The 16,044-nt window shown below is 43.5% G+C and overlaps 4 protein-coding genes across 5 annotated transcripts; 1 reads left to right on the top strand and 3 right to left on the bottom strand.

Annotated features, from left to right (window-relative positions):
* Window positions 1–142: 142 nt before the first annotated feature.
* On the bottom strand, window positions 143–2,653 carry LOC117856084 (pentatricopeptide repeat-containing protein At3g57430, chloroplastic). The gene has a single exon (XM_034738515.2). It carries the CDS (start codon window positions 2,477–2,479, stop codon window positions 359–361), a length of 2,121 nt encoding a protein of 706 aa, XP_034594406.1. The 5' UTR covers window positions 2,480–2,653; the 3' UTR covers window positions 143–358.
* A 792-nt stretch (window positions 2,654–3,445) lies between these two features.
* Window positions 3,446–9,049, bottom strand: LOC117834970 (CAAX prenyl protease 1 homolog). The gene is made up of 14 exons (XM_034714349.2): window positions 8,785–9,049; window positions 7,757–7,904; window positions 7,547–7,631; window positions 7,382–7,477; window positions 6,576–6,641; window positions 6,343–6,441; window positions 6,054–6,167; window positions 5,794–5,904; window positions 5,637–5,699; window positions 5,441–5,533; window positions 4,546–4,659; window positions 4,236–4,307; window positions 4,086–4,151; window positions 3,446–3,848 (listed from the first exon to the last, which is right to left on the bottom strand). Exons 1-14 carry the CDS (start codon window positions 8,813–8,815, stop codon window positions 3,729–3,731), a joined length of 1,278 nt encoding a protein of 425 aa, XP_034570240.1. The 5' UTR covers window positions 8,816–9,049; the 3' UTR covers window positions 3,446–3,728.
* Window positions 9,050–9,239: 190 nt separating this feature from the next.
* LOC140223089 (probable 1-acyl-sn-glycerol-3-phosphate acyltransferase 5) lies at window positions 9,240–14,507 on the top strand. 2 transcript variants are annotated; one of them, XR_011898533.1, is made up of 5 exons: window positions 9,240–9,584; window positions 10,067–10,148; window positions 10,367–10,457; window positions 11,755–11,909; window positions 12,016–13,575. XR_011898533.1 is itself a non-coding variant. In XM_072294529.1 (5 exons), the coding sequence occupies exons 4-5, from the start codon at window positions 13,580–13,582 to the stop codon at window positions 14,206–14,208; spliced, it is 222 nt and encodes a 73-aa protein (XP_072150630.1). In that variant the 5' UTR covers window positions 9,240–9,584; window positions 10,067–10,148; window positions 10,367–10,457; window positions 11,755–13,579; the 3' UTR covers window positions 14,209–14,507. The 2 variants fall into 2 exon arrangements, 1 of the variants encoding a protein (XP_072150630.1); XM_072294529.1 differs by adding an exon at window positions 14,105–14,507 and having other exon boundaries at window positions 11,755–13,697.
* On the bottom strand, window positions 14,301–15,369 carry LOC117844727 (agamous-like MADS-box protein AGL29). Its single transcript, XM_034725502.2, has one exon. The coding sequence runs from the start codon at window positions 15,320–15,322 to the stop codon at window positions 14,630–14,632; it is 693 nt and encodes a 230-aa protein (XP_034581393.1). The 5' UTR covers window positions 15,323–15,369; the 3' UTR covers window positions 14,301–14,629.
* Between the last annotated feature and the right edge of the window lie 675 nt (window positions 15,370–16,044).

Raw genomic sequence — 16,044 nt, 5'->3', positions numbered from 1 at the left:
TAACTATTACTCAACTGACAGTAGAATACACTAGATAAGCGATGCAACTCGAAGCTGACAGCAAACATGAACGGTCCAAACAGAGAACAAAATAGAGTTAATAAGCACATCACAGTTTCAACATGAAGGGAGACAGCAGATATAAGATCAAAGCAAACATCAATGCTATATGCTGCAGCTTTGTCCACCATTTTTGTTCTATTTATTTACTTCTTATCATTACCTATATTCAGCATTCGAAACAATAACCCTATCGTAATTTTAATTCGAGGCTCATGAATTAAAAGTACAAAGGTCGCTTCATCACTCTGGCCTAACCACAACAAATGTGTGTGCCTATCAAACATCTCTACATCAACTAAACTGTGCCAATTGGACTGAGTTTATGCACATCAGCAGCTAGGTCTGCCATGTGCTTGTTCATACTGTGCCATACTGAATATATCTTCTCTGCATCGTGATGTCTAGTATCTGCTGACACAAACTTAAAACCTTCAACCCCTCCAACATCTACAAAGCTCCACCCGGTCTCCTTTCTCAAACCGACTCTTCTCATTTCAGTCCTAATCATTGCAGCATCTTTCCATCTCCTAGCAAAAGCGTACGTATTAGACAAGGAGACTCTCCATATGTCGCTCTCAGGTTCCAAGGCTGACAATTCATTAGCAGCCTTTTCTGCAAGATCAACATTCCCATGAAGCTGGCAAGCAGCTAGAAGAGGCCCCCAGATGGATGAGTTGGGAGTGACAGGCATATCCCTAATGAATTCTTCTGCTTTGGCAAACTTCCCAGATCTTCCAAGCAGATCAACTACACATGCATAGTGGTCCATGCTAGGTTCAATGCCATGGTCCGTTCTCATGCTTTCGAAGCACTTGTAGCCTTCTGAGATCAAACCAGCGTGACTGCAAGCTGATATCACACTCACAAATGTAATAGCATTTGGCGCAGGAGTTCCAGCATCTTTCAGCTGGTTGAAAATCCTTAGAGCTGAATGACCATCTCCATGCATCCCATAAGCAGTGATCATTGAATTCCAGGAAACAAGGTCCTTAATATCCATCCTCTCAAAGATCATCTCGGCAAAATCAATTCTACCTAACTTCGCATACATACTAATGAGAGCATTGCATATTGAAACATCGTACACGAAACCAGATTTCATGATGCATCCGTGGAGCATCTGCCCTTGATGCAGTAATCCTGCATTGGAGCAAGCCTGCACAATGCTCAAGACCGTGACCAAGTCAGGCACAAGCCCACCGCCCCCGGCATGAAGAACGCTGAAAAGCTCCATGGCTTCGTTCACATGGTCACTCTTGGCAAGGCACGAGATAATGGTGTTCCATGAGACAATGTCCTTAACTTCCATGACACCGAACACCAAATGAACCGCATCAACTTGCTCAAATCTAGCATACATGCCCATGAGGGAGTTCTCAACACTGATGCTCGGGAAAGCACCCATTTTAATCAGGTGAGCATGGATTCCCTCCCCATTCTTCTGGGATCCTGAAATGGTGCAACCGTAGAGAATTGCCGCAAGAACATCCTCATTAGAACACACATTTCCACTCTTCAGGTACAGATCATTAAAAAGCCACACAGCCTCTTCAACAAATCCATTCTTTGCAAACATAATGATGAGAGAATTCACCACCGAGGCATCGTTCTTGAGCTCCAACAGAACAACAAGAGCGTGCACTGGACCGAACAATTCCGAGGCGCCCATCAAAGAGCACGCCTGAATGACGCTCAGCATCGTGACATTGTTGGGTAGGACACCATCTTCCAGCATCATGACGAACACCTCCAGGGCTTCGTCAAGCATACCATTGAGCACGCACCCTGATATGATGGCCGTCCAAGAGACAACATCCCTGCAGGATAACCCAAAGACTAGCCTCCGCGCGCTGGCCGCATCCCCAACCTTGGCGTACATGTTGACCAAGGAGCCAACCACGAACGGGTCACCGCAGAACCCACCTGCGATGAGGTAGCCGTGCACCATCCTCCCCAGCCTCCCGTCCCTGGCGAGCCCACAGGCCTGCAGGACCACGGACGCCGTGAACTCGTTGGGGCGGACGGCGCTGTCCTCGGCCTGGTCGCCGGTGCCGCCCCGGGCCAGCATGTCCAGGAAGGCGCGGAGGGCGTCCAGGGGCGCGCCGCGGCGGCAGTGCGCGGAGATGAGTGAGGCGTAGGTGGCCGCGTCGCGGCGGGGCGTTTCGTCGAGCAGGCGGAGCGCGGGGGAGAGGAGGCCGCATTGGAGGTAGGCGTGAAGGAGGGAGTTCGACACGGCGAGGGGCTGCGCGGGATGGAGCTCGCCGGACTTGAGGAGGGCCGCGTGGACTGCGGAGGTGAGCGGCGCGTCGCGCCGAGCCGCGGCCCCGCGGAGGAAGGCGACGGAAGAGGCGGGAGCCGCGGCGGTGCTGGCGCCGTGCGCAAGCGGTGGCGACGAAGGGCTCGAGAGTGAGAGCATCGCGGTCTGATGAGTGCGCAGCGGCTGGCCTGGGTGACCAGGTGAGCTCGTTCCGGAGCTGGAGCGTGGGAGGGGCTAAAATTTTAGCCCCTGTCACATCGGATGTTTGACACTAATTAGGAGTATTAAACATAGTCTAATTATAAAACTAATTGCACAACCCCTACGCTAAATTGCGAGATGAATCTATTAAGCCTAATTAGTTCATGATTTGACAATGTGGTGCTACAGTAACCATTCGCTAATGATAGATTAATTAGGCTTAATAGATTCGTCTCGCGATTTAGCTTAGAAGTTCTGCTATTAGTTTTGTAATTAGCTCATATTTAGTCCTTCTAATTAGCATCCGAACATGTGATGTGACAGGACTTACTTGTTTAGTTGGCCAAATTGGGAGGTGCCAAATTACTGTGCTGGTACTGTAGCACACTGTAGCGTTTCGTTTGTATTTGTGAATTATTGTCCAAACATTGACTAATTAGGCTCAAAAGATTCGTCTCGCAAAGTACATAAAACTGTGCAATTAGTTTTTAATTTCATCTACATTTAGTACTCCATGCATGTACCGCAAGTTTGATGTGATGGGGAATCTTCTTTTTGCATAGTGTCAAAGTTGGGAGTTGGGGGTGAAGTAAACAAGGGGTAAAGTTTTACCCCTCACATCCAAACACCCCTTAGCAACTCACCGCATCCTCACCGCAACCTCGATTGGATCAGGTGCGTGCTGTCCCCAGACCCTAGGACAGGTGAAAGCCACGTTGTTTTTTGCCCGGAACGTGACGTAAAAACTTGCAGAAGATTAGGCCCGACACAAGGACTTCAGAAAGATGCATCGGAGCATCTTGCAGTCCTGGCTCAGGCAGCTAGCGCCAGGCAGGGGCATCCAACCGCAGGCAGCCAAAATCGACGGCCTGGGTTAACTGCCTGGACCAGGCAGCTAGATGCAGTCAACAAGCAAACAAGCCCTAGTGTTCGAATAGCTGATTTGCTTATATTTCTCGATATCCGAAACACTATTACATCAGAGCATCTACGAAATCGATTGATGAACGGCAACCCCTCTATGTGCCCATGTTACCCTGTATGCACGTTCGTGCTGAATGCTTAAAGAACTTTGACAGCACTACTGTATCAAACCCCTCAACATCCAAACACTGAATCGGTGCCTTGTGCGTGGCAGGGAAATCCACATAACAAGGATATCAGGGTTTTGCCCTTCAAGAACAACATCAGCTCTGGCAGGTATCGATTAGTCTTCTTTTTTGCTGTCTGAATCTTCAAGAGCCTGCAGCCTTTCCACAAGAGGTGGGTGGGAGTAGTGATATGCAGAATACCATGGATCGGTGTTCATTGCAGACAAGTTCTCCTCCTGAAATTTTAGAAAATGCTTCAGGTTACTGGGTTCAGATCTTGTGGCAGTTTATGATGGGTAAACCTACAATCTAAACTAACGAGTAAAACAAGGATACTGGTGAAAAATGGAGTTACTTTATTACAGGAGTGAAAGCATGCCATATTATGTCCTTCAGAAAAAAAAATAATACAGCAATGCCATTGCCAACTATAAGAAACACAGATTCTATTAAAATGGCCTCTAGATGATTACCTGTAGTTTGACAAGGGCTGCTCGGAGCTGAGGGGCATATCCAAGGTTCTTGGCAAAGGCGTCAGCCTAGAAATTGGATTAAGGTGAGTGCAACCAAAAGCTTTAAAGATATCAATAGCACGGAACTTGGAGGCAGATAGAATAATGAACCTGAAATTCAAATGCTCTGCTGACAAGGTTTAGGCAAAAGCTCAGAAGGTGTTGGAGAGGTATTATGGTGTGCTGCAACCAAAGCAACACGTGTCAATGGAGCAACAAAGATAACAATGCTAGAAATTCAAAAGTACAATGCATCTCAATTTTCAAGACGAGTTTAAATGAACAGTATAAACACCTAGATTTCGTTTCAATCAGATTTGTCTTATTAGCCAGAACTTAGTTGACACCAAAAATCTCGAGAAAGAATGAAATAGAATGACAAGTTGACAACAGTTGTTGCAAGATATGACACTTAACATACCTGGAAAATGATCAATCCAATTATTATTGGCTGATCCTCGAAACCAAAACTTTCAAATAGATCTTTGGAGTTCCTTACTAGAGTATATCCTCCAAATTGCAGAAACATAAGCAGCTGCACAGAAAGCAATAATGAAATGAAAAATGAAAAATTCAACAGCCAAAAAAGGCTAGAAAGATAACAATCTTTCTCATTTTGTTCGACCAACTAATATACAGATCAGATGGTTTTATGGTACATTATATGCACAAAATAAACTAAAAAAGCTCAAGCACTGTATGACAACCACCCCTTACTGTATTCAACGGTGTCCACTGTTTCTTGGTGCTCAAATGATGCTCAATATTGAGTCCTCTGATAATAAAATGCTAGGATTTGCTTTCTTAAATACTCATTCATCTAATGAACTGCCTACCTGAGCTAAATTTAGCAGTTCTAAGCAAGGAGCTTAACCTAACAACCACCCATGCCCACTTGTAACAATTGGCATCTCGTAGGGGCTTCATCAGAGCAACGGCCTTTCACTTTGGACAAGCATAGGTGGCACATAAATGACTAGTCCCAATGGTCAACCCCTTCTATCTGTGGGTATACCTTGCTTATTAGTACCCAGCGCCCAACCTTACTTTTCAGTCTTACCTTTCTAATCTAGGTGCTGGCTGATATAATGATACTAAACACATCCTTTCAAGGAAAGCGATGCCACATGCCTTGTAAGAAAAACCCATGGAGAACCTTTTTCTTTTGGGGGAAAACTCGCATCTTAAAGAAAATATCACTGGATAACTACACTCCTTTAGCCAACAAGTGCTCAAATGCTAGTGCAACACAACTAGATAGTATGCAAAGGTGAAAGACTGAAAGGTCATAATTAGTTATGGGAATGAGAGAATACCTGGACAGCTATAAAGGAATAGACAGTATGATTGAGTTTCCAGTGCCCAAGTTCATGTGCAATAACAGAAACTATCTCATCCTCTTTACTGCACTGAAATCAACAAAAAAAGAAACATGTTAACTTTGTGCATGCATGCTAACATTTTTATGAAACAAAATAAGTGCAAAGAGAAAGGTTTTCTGAAGCATAGAACCTGCTGAATTAACGTGTCATAGAGCACTATGCGTTTATTCTTGAAAAAACCGTACATGTAAGCCTGAAAGATAAATGTCAGTTTAAATAGAAGCATTAAATTATTGTCTGCTAGCTAGCAATGAAACCTGACTCTGGACGTAAAGCAATTAACATACATTACTGTGGCTTGATCTGGTAGACCCATCTACCACAAAAAGCTTTTTCAAAGGAAACTTGAGGGAAGCTGCCAACTTCTCTATTTTCTCCCGGAGTACACCTTCAGGAAGCTGTTGACACACGTGCAATCACAAAATTCAATCTTAACTCAGAAGAACCTTCGTACTTATAAGATAAGATCATGCCAATTAAGTACAAAAAAAGAACTAGCAAGTGAAGCACGATGGAGCTATCACTACAAGTACAACAAGATACTCACAGGAGTGAACTTGTTGAACAGAGGAGCTATCACGATGGGGTATATTGTCATCATCAGGAGAGCTAATACAAACATAAAACCCCAGAGATATATAGCCAGATAAGGTCCTCCAATCTGAAACAATACAGAAAAGATTGAATGAATCAGTTGATACACTTAGATGAGACTGTGATTTTGATTCTTTGGACCTTAGAAAAACAACCAACAAAAACAGGACAAAGGACAAAACATGTGGTATACACATAATAGTTAATTAATTAACGTTAAAGAATAGAACAAGAGAAGTTACCTGTACTATGTAGATGATAGCAGCCACGATTGGTGGTCCCAATATCATGGATAGTAAAATTCCTTTGACCATATCCCTAATGAAGAGCCATATAGTTTGCTACAAGGTACAAAGCAAGAGAAATCTTAGTATAAATATACCAGGAAATGAACATAATAATTCATAAGCCAAATTTCAAATAGATATCCTAGCTAGTAACAAATAAAAGGAAAAACTGTAAAATGTGAACATACCTTGTTAAAACCATGTCGAGCCTCTATGACAAAAGTTGAATAAAGAGAGAACGGCAAGTCCGTAATCTGCGTTTCATGAAGTATGCATTAAAGTTTGACATCAAGTAGTAGATTTGACAACCACTGTGCTCTAAACAGGAATTGTTTCTCCATAAAAGAACAACATGGCACAGTTCTAGTAGGGCTGATTGTGGACACTGGACACAGCTATGATCCTCCAGGTTCAAAATTAATGGTTAGTCACTGAAGCAACCAACAGAAAAGGCTGACTACTGAATCCAAAACAATTCAAAATCTTGATCCATGCAAATTCAAAGTAGACAAATGCACTTTGCACCTTCTTTTTGAACAAAACCTAAGCATTTAGCAAAATGTTAAATAGACATGTGGAAGTAATATGATAATAGATAAATCACGTCTGCTTCTCTAGTTTTGCCAAAAAAAGAAAGTTCAAAAAGTCATGAAAATATATTACATCAAAAAAAGCAAGTAGAGGGAGAGTCACAAACATTTTTGGCCCCAAAGCACAGCAGGGCATCGTGTGCAACAGGGTTTATAGATACTGCAATGCAAAATGCTACACTAGCCAGTCCTGACTCGTAAGTCGTATCAACTAGTGACATCAGACCCGTGTATGATCCAACGTTGATAACAATAGTGATATCAGTTTCAACGAAAGGAGGCAAATGTCTCACTTTATACATATTCCATTAAGTGCCGAAAGATTATTTAAGCTAATCAGAATGCAATGTAGGGGGAAATAACTGAATTAACATAGATAGTTTAGGGAGGCAAGTTATTAGTACCTGTGACCAGACCATGGCACCAGCTAAGAATGCAAGGGTGTGTATTATCTCATTCTCAGCATTCAGACCAACATTTGTAATTAGTTCTCCAGATTTCTGCGGAAAGAAATGATCAGCCAAAATACTGGCATAAGGATAGTGATGGAAGCAGGGGATTTGTTTTACCTTCCAAAACCAGGGAAGAACTCTATAGTACAGTATTGTGGTATCCATTAAAATAGTCACAGCCTCATGAACAAAATGGAAGTGGCTGTAAGATAAATCACAAATTTCAGTATCGACAATCTAGATAGATAAGTAAGCTAATGAATCTGAGCGTCAGAAATTATTACAAAATGAAGGTTGCAAAAAGGTACACAGAAGCATTGTATGAACCTTTTGTCGAGGCTATAATCTCTAGAACGTTTAAACTTTTCATCACTAATTACTCCGAGCAAGGGTTTTGGCAAAGTTGGTAACTTGAGGGCTCTGTGCTGACGGATGTCAAGATATGTCTCAAATATGTACATGAGAATCATAAAGCCTGCACAGGGATACACATTGAGAAAAGCATCGGTCATACCAAGTAAATAAGACTGAAAGTAAACATATCATGTAGCCAGTGAATAAGATCTAAATTGTTGGGTTCATTCATATTAACTGCTGAAAAAACTTTAAAATGATGCAACCCCATACAAAAGGTAACAGAAGATGGTAATGACAAAATTTTGAAAAGACCCATTAAGAAATTCTATTACTAATAGGAACCATTTTACACTAATTAAACATCTTCAAATCTGCATGTTATTACTGATAGAGAAGAACAGAGCTTCGAATCACAAACACAAGTTCGCATAGTCAGTTGACTACAACAATCTTAATCAATACTCAATAGTAAGTTAGAAGCTCACAGACACCCCTTCACTCACTCCACTAGTCAAAATTATGGATGCTCTTCCTTGCACTAACTTATTAGCTTCAGTGTCTCAGGCCTTGTGTTCTGACTTATTTATTTCCCAGATCACAGCTAAACAATTGGGAACTGACCCAAAACCCAAAAAGGCAAGCTGTGCATACTTGGAACATCGAATCACTAGATAACACCAGACAGCATTCAATCACTCAATAGCACCATCGTCGGTGCATCACTCTCGCAATCGCAAGCTTCATGCGCTCATCCCGCCCACACCACATTACGCTAACTAGATTTCACCAGGGGAACCAAAGCACCCATCAGGCGTCCGCGGCGCCCAATCACCTCTGCGCCACGGTCAAAACCAGCCGCGCAGAACCCCTTCCCCAAACCTCAACAAAACCTAGGGTTTAACCGCGGATCCCGCGTCTCACCCAAACCCGAGACACCACAAGGATTGAGCGAGCGACTGCTACACCATGAGAGGAGCGGCAGGGAGGCGGAGACTTACACAGCACGGCCTCCAGGTAGGGCAGCGCCATTGGAGCCGGGCGAGGCGGGGCGGCGGGGGAGCTTCGGAAACCGAGAGGCGGAGCTAGGGCGACGGATCGGGGCCGCGCGGGAGTGGCGAGTATTATGAAGCGGGGGAAGCGTGACGCGGTGCGGGTACGGATGCTTTGCTCGATTCCGCTGCCCGGAGTTGGGGAAGGAAGGAAGGTATAAATACGGCGTCCAGGAGGCCGCGCTCTTCTACGCCGGAGTTGGGTGGAACCGGCTGAAGTCCGCGGCTTCGCAGCGAAGCATGCCGCGTTGGCTGCTGCCTGCGGCTTGGCTCCGGGCGCCGGCTCCTTCCACTGCACGAGTCGTACTCGTCCGCAGCACGATTCCCTGATGGCGCGGGGCCGTATGGGCCGTTGCATAGATCGATGATGGATTAGGATTGGGCCTTCTAGCCCACCACAGCGAACCGGTGGCAAACATGGGCCGAAAAGGCCCAGGCCGGCCTCCGCTAGCTGGACCGGAACGAAGTCCGACTGGGAGGGAGGGAATGACCCGGGCCCATCAGAGTTCAGAGCGCCCTCTCTAATGGCACTCACTGATCATGACAGATGAAGCGATGCGTTCTGCGAGCTCGGTGCCCCCCAATCGGCGCGGCCTGGAGGAAGGTGCTGACCGCCAGGAAGCCGACATCAACCCCGTTGTCCTCTTCTTCGCAACCTACAGCTTCAGCAAGCAACCAGCGGCAGCCACCATGTTTTCCAACTCCAGCATGGAGGACACACACAACCAGCTCGAGGGAATGACTGAAAGGTATATTCATTTGCTTTTGTGAATTGTGATAGCTGGAGACTATGACGCATCAACATTGCCTTGTTTGAGATACAAGAAGATGCAAATACATCCGCCTGTCACTTCTACCACCTGATAGTATAAACGAAAGGCAAAATACATGAGCAATTTTGGAATTAGAGGGTAGGCTGCATTTGCCTTGTATGAAATGTTTTATCTGAGTGAACTATTATCTTTCTGTGTTTTCAAGTTTTGCATAATGATAATTAGATCCAGTTTCAGGCATGGAAGTCATATATTATTTTCAGTAGTTGATCATTCTTCATAGAATAGGAATAATCTATGGTCAATAACCTGAATTTGGCATTGAAATTCTTAGTGCATGAACAAGACTGCAAGAGTTAACAGTATTGCAATAGAACCTGTATTTGGCATTAAATTTTTTTATTTATCTCTAATTCTTTGTACAGAACACCTCACCAGTCATCTCCAATTCTTTGTAGATACAATAGACAGCAGACCACAAGGACAACGGTTAGACTTGCAAGGGTTTTAGTTACCTTCTCGACGCCTCAATGCTTATAGGTATTCCTACCTCCATACTTGTGCTTTTTTTAGAATCTCATTTTGTAACCAGAATTGTAAAGAACTATAATAGTTTAATTGTTCCATCATGTACTTTTTAAGCAACTAGAGTTTTAAATGTTCCTTCAGTGTGTAAATGAACATGGGAAAGTTCCAGCCTTCCAGGTTTTATTTTAACCCATATGTTGGGAGTAACTTCTGTTTGAATTGTTCTGTAGTGAGAGCTCACTTTGAATTCATGGAGAAGCTGGGAGTTGACAAATGGCGCTTCATGATAGGGATATTGCCCCAGACGTCTAAACTCTCGAAGTATGTCCTTCAGTTGTGTTGCAGATCTGTTGATGCATGAACTCAAAATATAATCAAAGTGGTCCGGTACGGTTAGTTTGGAAGCTATTTCTAAGATGCAACCTTACAAATTACGTTTGGTTAGCAGTTGTGGGTACTATTGTCAAGTTATCATGGGGTGCCGTCGATTATCTATGGAACTACATGTTCAGCATAGGATATGATTCCTGATGCGATCCAGTTGCCTTATGCTCATGCTATCTAAAAGGACTCATTTTGATCATATATTAGCACCCAACGAACTTGGTATAGGGAGATCTCCAGTTCTTTGTAATTGAACCAACAAAGAGCCTTCTAGTGTTAACTGTACCTTTTAAGATGGAGTGAGCAGTTGACCACTTTGGTTTAGTAATAATGAAAATTCTAGGGTTGGTTGTAACATGACTGCCAGAAATTTCCTTAAGACTGTTATTTCACATTGTAGGAAACAAATGCTAACTTTCTAACTCACCAGCAAAAATTATTATTTGGAAAAGGTGAGGAAGTTTTCATATACCATAAGTGGAATCATCTTTCTTGTGACAGCTGCTGTTTCTTCACATAACCATTGGATAGCTTTATTTTTTCAGTGCCTTGGTTTAAAATTGATCAATTAACTGCAGCTCGTGTATTTTGTTTGTATATAAGATTAAAAGAGAAATTTTGTATCTTATCGAATCAGCAAATGAAAATGTTTCTATGCTTTAGTCCAAAACAGAAATGCACACATTGTGAAGTAAACATGGAGATCACAATTCTTTACCACACATATGTGCTTAAGGAAATACTGACAGTTTTTGCTTTGAGGAGAACTCTCAAATCTTAAAGCCATAGTACATAATACTAATCCCTATCTTTGACATTATCGCTTGTCTCTTTTTTTCTGTGGACCTTTTTCATACTAAATTAGTAATGAGATCCATATGATTCTTGCATTTTGGTCGTAGATTTTGTGCACTGCATGGCTCTTTATGCTTCAGTTTTTTAAACACAACGGCTAGACTTATCTCAGGCACAAACTGGCCTTGCACATCTGCCTTGCTTGGTTCTGGAGAAGAACCTATTTTCCCATACATGGATGCTAATTCAGTAGTGATAACCAATGGTGTGTCCACTTAATCTTTGTTTTTGTGTGTGTTCAATTTGTTGTTCATGTCGAAAATATCATACCTGAATATCTGATCTTGTCTGAAACTTTGAATTGGTTACTGAATAATTAGCTAGCTTCAGGATCATGATGTTAAATTTTTGTTTTGAACCTCTATGGTCGAATTTGCAGGTTTTGATGTTTTGTGCGGTGTCGGAGTTCTCACCACATCCTTTTGCTGCTCTTGTTGGGTGGCAGTTTGTGCTACACTGGCTTGCTTCCGAAGAAATGCATAGACAACTCGACATACATTGAGACATACCCAGATATTGGATAAATTGCTTTTGGTATACTGGTCAAATCTTTGTATTGGTGGGCATTCACTGAAAGTACAGAGTTATGCAAAACTGGACTCTTCTATTGTTGACCTGGCTGATCACATCTCTTTTGCAGGTTGTTCTTCACCTGGAGCTTTATGTAAGTATAATCTGAATTCTGTGTAAATTGCCAGTATGCCTTTGACTGTTGAACACAAGTAAAATTTCTTATATTTGCACGCAAGTTGTGTGGCAGACTGGCAGTACATCGCGTTGCTAGGAGGTAGCATCATTAGTGTTTTTTCGTTGGAACATTTAGGTTTTACCGGCATCAACTTGAATGCACATGATCTATTTGTAATCACAATGCCCTTAGCAATTCTCCCATCAGTCTGGCTCAGGAACCTCAGCCTCCTCTCATATATTTCTGGTAAGTAGAAATGTAGAATGTCTAAAACATTCCCTCTTATTTCTGATCTTTCAGAGCAATGCAAGACTATTAAGTTATAATAAATTTTTCTAAAGAATGACAATATCATTTGACTCTTACTGATAATCTTTCATTCAATTTTTAACAACAAAAATATCTTTTGGTGAATGAACATGGCAATAGTTCATCCTAACAGTTTTTTTTATACTCCATCCTAACAGTTCAACTCCAAACTTTTTTTTTTTGAGGGCGTTCAACTCCAAACATTGAGCAGCAGTCATGGTCGAAATCACGGATACCAGAGAAGAAGAGTCAGTGTCTGCTTCTTTGCCATTACATCTTTTGCTTTTAATTATGGGTCTCATTATGCTAATCCTTCAGGTAACATTGTGAGAATAAGTATACTTACTTTCTCTAGCTTATATCAATATTTGAATATATCTGAACTGCATGGGTTCTGAATCAACTAATTTGGTGATTTCCTTCTATATTTTTTTCTGATACATATATATTTAAATGCATAGAGATGTTTTCATCGACAATCTTAAATTTCCTTGTTTGGGTTCTGCATTTTTTTCAACTATGACATGTGTTTCATTTTATCCTTTTCAACAATATGATAGTTTAAGTTAGAATTGATTATATGTTTTATCCCACAGTAGTGGATACGTTCACACAATTGCTACAAAATAAGTATACAAGAGGATGATTAGTTTATGCTTGATGGTACAGTGTTCCATTAAAACTCCATAGTTCAGTGTCCCTTTATCCGTATTATTGATTGGCACAGTCCTGCATTGATCATGCATGTGAAAAAGCTCTCAATGGCTCTAGCAAGGCAGTATAGGGATATCTCTATTATTCTGCTCTTCTTCTCGATAGACAGTGCCAAACCTGTCGGAGGCTACCATGTGCAAACAATTTAATTAGTATCATGAAGCTACATCATTAAGAGGGCCTAGAAGGATATATTCATTCATTTGCCTTTATGAATTACTGCTTTTTGTAACACCAAAGTAGCCTAGACTCCAGGCTTGATGCTCTATAAGATTGATTTTGTGTATAGTAGCATGTACATTGTATAGATATGCATGCTGTTTGTTCCACCGCATGCGCAACATCATTCTGCACCTGTGAGAATCATCTGTACTTTATGCCTGTCTTTTTACCTATGTAACATTCTGCATCTATGAGAATCTGCTATGCTTTATGCCTGCCATTTTATCAATCTGGATGCTAACTAGTGCCAGTAATGTCTCAGTGACAAGAAATGTATCAAAAGTCAAGAGTATGCATCAGATATAGTTTGCCTATTCTGAAAAATGTTCTTCCAAAGACAAAGGGATTCAATAGCTGTTTGCAAGAGCCGAGGAGTTCCATAGATGCTGGTAAATACTCATACTTCCCTTTGGAAAATTTCACTTCTTTATTGTAGCATTTGCAAACAAATATTTGGGCATTCGTTCACTAGAAGTTGACATCTTACTCTAGACTGTGGGCTCTTCTAGCCAAGTGGCCAATTCAGTTCACTATTAGTTGTACCAGCTGGCTGATTTGCCCCGAAACTCTATTCATGATAATTGCGAAATAAAATTCTAAATACTGTTAATTTTTCACTATCCTGGATGTACTGCATGAAGCGAACCCATGTTGCAAGTGGCATTTATGAACGTACTAACATGCTAAGTTTTAGTAACGATATACTTTCAATGCAACTGGTTGAATGTGAATAGTTCGCGACATTTTGCTGCAAACATTTACCAATTTTGTTGCATGACTTTGCTGATTGATGCAGTTTATGATATCACAAATGCATATAAGCATCGGTTACCGACTTTTCTTTACAATGTTTATGGCATTGATCCTTCCAAAATCCACACCATAGCAACATGTCTCTGACATACCAACAATGGAAGGTGAAGTGGCTGGTTGGCTGAACGAGCAGTTCGGACGAGCTCCTGTCCAGTTCACGGGCCACTTGCCGAATAAAGGGACTGAAGGGGATCTGTTGACACGCAAGTGCCTTGCGAATTTCACAGCTGTGGTCAGGGCATCATCACATACCTGACCTTGTTTTCATCCGTGTGGTTCTATGTTTCGTAGCATTTGCACGTTTGGAGCATATGTGCATGTGTGTTCAACGTGTTTTGGTACTGGGAACTTTGTCTATGGTTCAACCGTTAAGAGTATTGAGCGTATGTGCATATGTGTTGAACGCATTTTGATACTTGGAACTTTGTATATTGTTTGCCTGGACATTTGACTTTTTTTTGTGACGATGGATCTCCGAAGCTAAAAGAAACACATGCACTCGATCACTTCAGAAGGAGGGGCCGAGGATGGTAGCCTGTCCTCCGAACCCCTGCACCTGCAGGTCGACTCCGGCGAACCCCGGAGGCGGCTGCATGCCAACGCCGAACGCGCCGACGTCGAAGGCCGCGCCGCCGGCGAGCTGGGCCGGCTGCCGCCCCCTGCGCCCGACGAGCAGCGCGTCGCGCAGCAGTTGGTCAGCGCTCGCCGCCACCGCGGCCTGCACGCCTATCAGCGCGCCCCAGAACGCGACGAGGTCGTCGTGGCCCATGGCTCCCAGGTCCGCGTCGATCCACGCCATCGCTTGGCTCCTCGCGGCGCGCTCCTTGCGGATGGTCTCGTCGGCGCGCTCCTGCCGCGCCTTCTCCGCGTCCAGCTGCGCGCGGAGCTCGCCGTACTGGCGGTTCAGCTCGGAGACCGCGCGGTCGCCTGCAGAGGAGAGGCCGCCCCCCGCCCCGGGCGAGGTGTCGAGGAAGCGGTCGAGGATGGACTCGACGGAGGGGTGGCCGAACGAGAACGCCTTGCCGGCGGGGGAGAAGACGACGGCGGCGACGTCGGCGCCGCAGAGGATGGAGAGCTCGCTGGCCTTCTTGAAGAGCCCCGCGCGGCGCTTGGAGAAGCATACCTGCCGTGCCTCGTCGCTCTCGATGCGCCGGATCTCGATCTTCTGCCGCCCCATGCTCGGCCGGCGTGGAGGCGCCATTGCTTCTGCGTACCTATGCACGTCGCCGCCGCCGGAGGTCGATTGTGTCAGCCCTACCAATGTATCTAGCGTCGGCGCAGTTTGGTGTGGTAGATCATCAAAGGTTCGTCTTATATAGCTAATACTTGGTGGCTTGGAGAGATGAGGTTATGAGAATTCGATGAAATGAGTTGTCGCTTGTGAGGATCCAAATATAGCGAGTTAACTTGCTAGCTAGTAAAGTAGGTGTAATTTAAGCTGTGTGGTGGCTTGGAGAGATGAGATTATGAGAATTCGATGACATGGGTTGTCGCTTATGAGGATCCAAATATGGTGAGTTAACTTTCTAGCTAGTACTGTAGTTGTAACTTAAGCTGTAGACATATCGCCAATGCAAATGCTAAATGAGGCACGGGGTTAATGAGCGTGAGCTATTATAGTTGTGTAACGTAAGGACTAAGGAGTAACTTATTATTACTAGTCCTATTAGGATTTAGGACGTGTATTAATCGACTGTATTCATGGGCTTCTCATTCTGGATCATCTTCTTATCTGGACGCAAACAGTTGTACCGGTCTCTAATTGCTACTGCATGCATGCTGGCTGGACCGTCACAAGGCTGGCGCATGTGTAGTTGTACAGTTGCAGTTTCTTGTTGTGTCAGATCACAATCTCTGTGTGAACTAATGGCGTATGAACCAGTGTAGCACTGGCAATTTTTGCTTTGCCTTGGACACCGGATA

Source organism: Setaria viridis, chromosome 1, assembly GCF_005286985.2.
Source record: "Setaria viridis chromosome 1, Setaria_viridis_v4.0, whole genome shotgun sequence".
Taxonomy (NCBI): domain Eukaryota; kingdom Viridiplantae; phylum Streptophyta; class Magnoliopsida; order Poales; family Poaceae; genus Setaria; species Setaria viridis.
The sequence above is the reverse complement of the archived record's forward strand: the minus strand, read 5'-3'. Positions and strand labels throughout refer to the sequence as shown.

Excerpts from the sequence above, each read along its gene's own strand:
- LOC117856084 (XM_034738515.2), bottom strand. The coding sequence starts at position 2,479 with ATGCTCTCACTCTCGAGCCCTTCGTCGCCACCGCTTGCGCACGGCGCC.
- LOC117834970 (XM_034714349.2), bottom strand. The coding sequence starts at position 8,815 with ATGGCGCTGCCCTACCTGGAGGCCGTGCTGT. Across the intron at positions 7,905-8,784 it reads CTACCTGGAGGCCGTGCTGT|GCTTTATGATTCTCATGTAC; the intron begins GTAAGTCTCCGC and ends ATCCCTGTGCAG. Across the intron at positions 5,534-5,636 it reads ATGACACGTTAATTCAGCAG|TGCAGTAAAGAGGATGAGAT; the intron begins GTTCTATGCTTC and ends TGTTGATTTCAG.
- LOC140223089 (XM_072294529.1), top strand. The coding sequence starts at position 13,580 with ATGTATCAAAAGTCAAGAGTATGCATCAGATATAGTTTGCCTATTCTG. Across the intron at positions 13,698-14,104 it reads GAGGAGTTCCATAGATGCTG|TTTATGATATCACAAATGCA; the intron begins GTAAATACTCAT and ends TGATTGATGCAG.
- LOC117844727 (XM_034725502.2), bottom strand. The coding sequence starts at position 15,322 with ATGGCGCCTCCACGCCGGCCGAGCATGGGGCGGCAGAAGATCGAGATC.